We start from the raw sequence: 7,557 nt of genomic DNA, 5'->3' as shown, positions 1-7,557 counted from the left end.
GTTTGTGCTCCACAAGGTTGTGTACTTTCTCCTGTACTATACACTCTTTACACTAATGACATAAGAAGCATCTATGACTCAGTTAAACTCATTAAATTCGCTGATGATACTACCATAGTCGGTCTTATTTCAGGAGACGAAACTCAGTATCGAAGCTCGATAGAAGAGTTTACAAACTGGTGCACCGACAACTTTCTAGAACTGAATGTAACAAAAACTAAAGAACTTATAATAGATTTTAGAAAGAAAAAACAAACTATACGTGAACTGCAAATAAACACTACATCTATAGAACAAGTAAAGGCATATAAATATCTAGGCGTTATCATCAACAACAAGCTTTCATGTGAAGACCACCTTGGAACTCTGACAAAGAAAACAGCCCAGCGACTCTTTTTTCTATACAAACTCAACAGTTTTAAATTTAACAAGAAGATCCTTGAGACATTTTACGGCGCGCCTGTACAAAATCTGCTAACATACGGAATAAGTAGTTGGCAAGGCAACGCCTCATCTAAACTGTTGCAACGTCTAGAAAACATCATTAAAAAAGCATCAAAAATTACACTCACAACATTACCACATTTAAAGGAACTTTTTGAACAAACGTGCCTAAGAAAAATCGAAAAAATCTTGGAAGACAACGGCCACCCGCTCCATCAGAACTACGCTAGGTCGTCGCGAAGTGGGCGACTGCTGTCAATCAAAACAAGAACGGAGCGGTACAAAAACTCGTTCGTACCTCACTCGGTCAGACTCTATCACCGCCACTCCTTGATCAGGGAACATGAAATGCACCAAGATACCTGTTTTTAGTCGCTGAATGAACTCTTTATGTTGTCTGTTGTATTTATGTGTATTTTTCTGTTGTGTTGTCTTTATATGAGAAACGATTCCTTGTAATCACAACAAATTTCCGTAAGGATCAATAAAGCAGTCTTAGTCTTAGTCTTAGTCTTATGACATGTTTCCTTCTTCTTCGTTCTCATTGTTATGTTGGAGTGTTCAGATGACTAGACCAATACATGAGATGAACTGCACAGAGGTTTCCAAATCAGGGAGCTCTCCATATAGTTTTCTTTCTATTGGGTGTTTAAGGGCCAGTGTCTTGTACGGGCCTCTTGGTAAAGAGAGCAGTTTTGGAGGACGTGGTCGGCATTCTCTGGTGACACTCCACATTGGCAGATTTCACTGGTTCCAATTTTGAGCTTCCGGAACATGTGTTATCGCATTCTGTTGTGTTCGGTCCTGAGTCGAAAGATTAGACATTGGTCTTGTCGGGATAGCTTATAGTAAGCGTCATCTTTCTTGTGATTTGGATGAGAGCTCGTCCATTTCTCATTTATTTTATTTACAATAAATTTCTTCAATTCTTCTGGATAGGGTGCAGAGTTTATTAGTGTGTTAGTTCTCCCACTCTTGGCGAGTGTGTCAGCCTTCTCATTTCCTTCTAGTTAAATATGGGATGGTATCCATTGAATGTTTCCTGTTTTTATGTAATTGAGGGCATGATTTTGGAATGATTGTATGCTTGTGGTATGTTTGGTTATAGTTTTAGCATGTTTATGGATTGATAAGATAAGAGAAGATAATTTTATTGGTCGAAAAAGATGGACATTCAGTCTGACTACAATTGTCCACCTCTGAATTACTACTATAACCATAATAATATAATATAATATAATAACACACAAACACAGACATATGAGACTTTCAGATAGTCTTCTAAGTATTATGACGATAGATAGATAGATAGATAGATAGATAGATAGATAGATAGATAGATAGATAGATAGATAGATAGATAGATAGATAGATATAGATAGATAGATAGATAGATAGATAGATAGATAGATAGATAGATAGATAGATAGATAGATAGATAGATAGATAGATAGATAGATAGGATAGATAGATAGATAGATAGATAGATAGATAGATAGATAGATAGATAGATAGATAGATAAAGATACATATATATTGTTAATGTATTTATTCTCTACCTCGTTTCCTCTTCTCTGTATGGAATGAATTCATTCTGCGAAAAAAAAAATTAAATTATATTAATGTAATGAGTTTATGCGTTACGAAGTTTCTGACACTCAAAAAATGCCTCTTACTTCGTCAAATAGACCCTTACCTTTTATGAATTACACATTTATTAGTACTTAACATATGTACTTTTTCATTTCAATGTGTTACATACTGATGGAAAATATAAAACAAAACAAATGTACACATTTCTCCAGATTCATAGCCCCCTTTAGGGCTTACAGAAGACACTAAAAGATGTTCCCTTGTAAGATTCTCTGATCTCAATGCTAAGTTATATCCATCACATCGTAATGGCGGAAAGCCTGAGAGGATGTTATTTTAGCCCAAAACAAAATGAGACTATTCGAATAAATTGTGAGCTAATTATTTATAATCTATATGCTACCTAATGATATGGAAAGCCTACACCTCCAGTATCTATCCACTAAACCACTCCCTTAATTTACAACTGAGAGGAGGAAACACAACTGCAATGAGTAAAGAAGTGTAGCATTCATTAATCTTATCGGTATCAATTGAAAAGAGAAGCTATTGGTTTTTATCACTGTACCCCACTCTCCTCGAGCCAACATAAGATAGAGCTAGAGTTTTGTCCATCATTTGTACCCTTAACCATTAGGGAATGTGCAGGACAATAGTACGACTTTTTACAAAGTTAACATCAACTTTCTCTGTGCATCTGTCTGTCTGAGTATTGTTATTGTTTTTTTTTTTGTTATTGTTTTTTTTTAACAATTTGTTAATCTTGCAGCATTGAGATATTTGACAGTGATTTTGTAGTGCTTTCCCTTACATGAATTTTTAAATTAATTTATTTATTGTTAACTATATTATGCTTTGTTTTTAACATTAATTGCATCCACCGCATATCAATGGAGGCAGAGTGGCAAAGAACTTGCCTTCCGAACCGGAGGTTCCCTTATTTGAACCCTCGTGTCACTAGCGGATCCAGAACTTTGGAGTGGGGGGGGCGATTTTTTTCCAAACCCTAACCCTAACGCCCAGTAAACCCTAACCCTATGCATAAACGTGTTTACAGAACACACATACACATACACACACACACACACACATATATATATATATATATATATATATATATATATATATATATATATATATATATATATATATATATATATATATATATATATATATATATATATATATATAAGAATTTAAAAAATCAGCATTTCTCAACATTCGGCGAAAAAGTGGGGCAACGCTATAAGGTTCCCTAGTGGGGTTTGGGGCAAAGCCCCGACGACAAAAGCGTTTTCTTGCATTCTTAACTGCAGAAACGCATTCTCCTGATATCTACAGCTCATCATTCATTAATGAAGTTCGGGGCGAAGCCCTGACGACAAAAGCATTGTCTTCTATTCTTCACTACAGAAACGCATTCTCCTGACATCTACAACTTATCATTCATTAATGAAGTTCGGGGCGAAGCCCTGACGACAAAAGCATTGTCTTCTATTCTTCACTACAGAAACGCATTCTCCTGACATCTACAACTTATCATTCATTAATGAAGTTCGGGGCGAAGCCCTGACGACAAAAGCATTGTCTTCTATTCTTCACTACAGAAACGCATTCTCCTGACATCTACAACTTATCATTCATTAATGAAGTTCGGGGCGAAGCCCTGACGACAAAAGCATTGTCTTCTATTCTTCACTACAGAAACGCATTCTCCTGACATCTACAACTTATTATTCATCAATCAATGAAGTTCGGGGCGAAGCCCCGACGCTAAAAGCATTTTCTTGTATTCTTCACTGCAGAAACGCATTCTCCTGACATCTACAGCTCATTATTCATCAATGAAGTTCGGGGCGAAGCCCCGACGACAAAACCGTTTTCTTGTATTCTTCACTGCAGAAACGCATTTTCCTGACATCTACAGCTCATTATTCATCAATGAAGTTCGGGGTGAAGCCCCGACGCCAAAAGCGTTTTCTGGTATTTTCATTGCAGAAAAGCATTCTACTGACCTAAAGCTCATTATTCATACTATTAAAAACTTGAAAGATATTCTAATATGAATTTATAGGCCCTTAATACATTGCAAATAAAACCGATTTGTACCTTGAAAAGATAAGATACCCCACATATTTAGATTTTGGCTTTGAAGATCGCCGCCGAAAAAAAATTATTCGATAAATAATATTCAATAACATTGAAGTATAAGTTGTGAGTTATAGTCCCACATTTATTTAACTAGAAAAATATCCGATTGAGTAAAGGTTGGGAAAAGGCGACTATAAATGTGTTTTTTTCGGTTTAGAACTCATCTAAATCATGATTCTTATACTGAAAATTTTCGTTTGAATTCTAACTTTTCCAATGCAAAGTCTTTCTTAAAATAATTATGATAAATTCATGTGAAATTATATAAACTCAGGAAATGGGAGGGGCGGTAGAATGAAAACGATTAATCCTCGCTCCTTTAATAATTTCTGCTAAAGATTGCATTTGGCATTAAAGAATAAAAAAAAAAGTAGGGCGACTCGATATAAGAATTTAATTTATAGTATATATAAATTATATTAGTGGCAGATTTTTTACATTTTGAAATTTCAAAACTATAATACTAAAAGAAAAAGTATTGGTTTGTCCGATGGGGGAAATGCAATTGCATATATCACCCTTCCCACCTGGTGCAACCCTTTTTCATTTAAATTTACTAATGATAAAATTTGAGATAAGGGTATGGTACGACATAATATACAATGGGTTCACATATCAATACGTAGTTTATATTATATAGATATTCAACTAATTTTGTTCACAAACTATGATTCTCCATAAAAATAGGAACCCCCCCCCCCACTCAGAGGGCTAGAGTGGGAAGGGCAGTACATGCAATCGCCCTCCCCCCAACCCCACCGAATCGACCAAGATACCAGAAAGGGAGCGACATAATATAAAATTGATAGATTAATTCAACTAATTTTGTTCACAAACTATGATTTCTCCATAAAAGTAGGACCGCCCCCCCCACTCAAATGGTTTAGGTGGGAAGGGCAGTAGAGGTATTCGCCCCCCCCCTCCCACCCCCAAACGGTAAACAGGGAACGACATAATATAAAGATCGGTTAAACTATCAATAACAAGTTTTAATCATATAGATATTTAATTGATTCTGTTAGCAAGCTGTGATTTCTACAAATAAATTGGACCGCCCCCCCCCACTCAAAAGTGTATGGGGGGGGCGGGATTGATTCCATTGCCCCCTCCTGACCCCACCAAATCGGTCAACATACTAGAGGAGGGGGCGAAATAATAAAAAAACAGGTTGAAATATAAATAATTAGTATATATTATTAACATAAGTAATAAATTTGTATACAAATTGTGTGAATTCTATACTAAAATTCGTCCGCCCCCCCCCCCACTTCGGCCGAGTGGGGGGGGGGGGGGCGATCGCCCCTACCGCCCCCCCCCCTGGATCCGCCAGTGCCTCGTGTAGACTGGGATTTTTAATTACAGGATCTTTAAAGCGCCCAAGTCTAATGAGTACCTGATAGTATAGGGAAAAGTGTAAGGCGGTTGGTCTGATGTCCACGTGACACCCTGGCTAACCGTGGGCTACAGAAACAGATGGCCCTAAAGACCGCAAGCTCTGAAAGGGGAACTTTACTTTCTCTTTTTTTTTTTTTACCATATGTTGATTCGTCTATTTAAAAAACACCTGAACTTGAAATACTCAGATAACTTTATGTAGTTATATATTGTATGAACTAATAACTGTTACTACCCCCCACCCCACTTACTTCACCAACTTTCTCATTCACCGTGACAGAAGAGCGTGCTACACTTTCCGCTGTAGGAAGAACAGAGACCGACTCCTCCACAAAAGCAATGTCAAGGCCGTTGTGTGAGACTAATTGACCTTCCCCAGAATGGAGTTGAAGGCTGCCCTTGGACGCTCTCTTGCCGGACTCGAGCGCTGCGTTGGCTTCAAACAGGTGGTCCAGATGGTCGTACACAGACCCGGCGTCGTAGTACGATGTGACGTCCGGCACGCGGGGCCTCTGTCGCTCAGCCACGTGATTTTGAATCAGCTCGTTGGTCGATGGGTCTCTTTCCTCTGCCGAGCTTGGCCGTCTTAACTTTTGGTCATTGGCTAGTTTCGACTGGGATTTCTGATGAAATCTGTAAATGAAAAAGTTGAAACACATCTATGAAGAAATGATGAAACAAAAAGGTAATGGTATTTAGAGTATTTACAATATAAATCGGGGGCTGGCGATATAGCTCTGACAAAAGGTAGCATATGTAGGAATTTTTAACATAAAGATTCTGGTAAGGGGCAAGGGACATAGTGGCCGAGGCACTGTATCTCTGGTAAGCCTGGGTTGATGCGAGACCATTCGATATAAAAGGCCTCAACACTGACCTGCAACGTCACAATTCAAGGGAAGTTTAGACGAATAGCTAGTTGCCACGTCTTACATGCCGGGGACGTGGAAACTTGGTCTCGATGATTGGACGATGCATAGGTAGATCTACCTCTTGACACACTTTCCAGATAGTTACTAAACCATGTTGTGTCATAATGTCCCGTTTTGTTAACTAAATCGACTAAGAGTAATAATCAACTAGTGGTATTGTGACTCAAGAATTAATCTGCATAGCAAATGCGTATCGGGGGAGCGGTGGCTGAATGATTAGGCGCTTCGCTTCCGGACCTGGGGTCCTGGGTTCGAATCTCGTTGAAGACTGGGATTTTGAATTTTCAGGAATTTTAGGACGCCCCCCGAGTCCACTCAACTCTAATGGGTACCGGACTTTAGTTGGGGAAAGTAAAGGCGGTTGTTTGTTGAGCTGGCCTCATGGCACCCTGCTCGTTAACCGTTGACAGGGCCGGACTTAGGCCACTGCAACCTATGCGGTCGTAGTGGGCCCCGCACTTTCATAGGTCTCGCACTAATGCTGGATGTAAATTATTAAATTAAAACATTATAACTTATATATAATAACAGGTTTTTCGCGGCTTCCTGATTATCCGGAGGCTAGTGGAAATCTCTTTTAGGCCTAATTTGCAAAATATACCAAAAAGTTCTAGAAATCCCCTGAAATTAAAAATCTCCTGAAAACTCATACAAATCTCCTGAAAAAAATAGACAAAATTGTTGTTTTGGGGGGGGTGCCAATCCTACGCGTGATAAAAAAAAAACGGCATTGTCAGCTTTCATTTAATAAAAATTTATTGTAAAGACAAATGTATTTTCTAATATAAAATCTTAATGTTAACATTATGCTTATCCCTACCCAGACAAGGCCCCACGCAATTCGTTTAGCATAGGGCCCCGCAATTGCCAGGAACGGCCCTGAACGTTGACCACAGAAACAGATGACCTTAACATCATCTGCCTATACACCACATGGTCTGAAAAGGGGAACTATACTTTTACTTAGATGCGTATCAGTACACCTGATAAAAACTTGCTCTCTTTTTCCTAAAAAAAGCGGAATGTGTGATTCAGTTTTTTA

At 38.2% G+C, this 7,557-nt stretch overlaps 1 protein-coding gene across 5 annotated transcripts in view; it reads right to left on the bottom strand.

Moving 5' to 3' along the window:
• Window positions 1–7,557, bottom strand: part of LOC106060225 (uncharacterized) — a 65,656-nt gene that overhangs the window by 7,452 nt on the left and 50,647 nt on the right. For all 5 annotated transcript variants that reach the window (XM_056015667.1, XM_056015671.1, XM_056015669.1 and 2 more), the window contains 2 exons: window positions 5,835–6,216; window positions 2,004–2,038 (listed from right to left, as the gene is read on the bottom strand). In XM_056015667.1, the coding sequence (XP_055871642.1) occupies window positions 2,004–2,038; window positions 5,835–6,216 (417 nt within the window). The remainder of the gene's footprint in view (window positions 1–2,003; window positions 2,039–5,834; window positions 6,217–7,557) is intronic.

The sequence above is a fragment of the Biomphalaria glabrata genome, chromosome 17, assembly GCF_947242115.1.
Source record: "Biomphalaria glabrata chromosome 17, xgBioGlab47.1, whole genome shotgun sequence".
NCBI classification, from domain to species: domain Eukaryota; kingdom Metazoa; phylum Mollusca; class Gastropoda; family Planorbidae; genus Biomphalaria; species Biomphalaria glabrata.
This window is presented reverse-complemented; position numbering and strand designations above follow the sequence as displayed.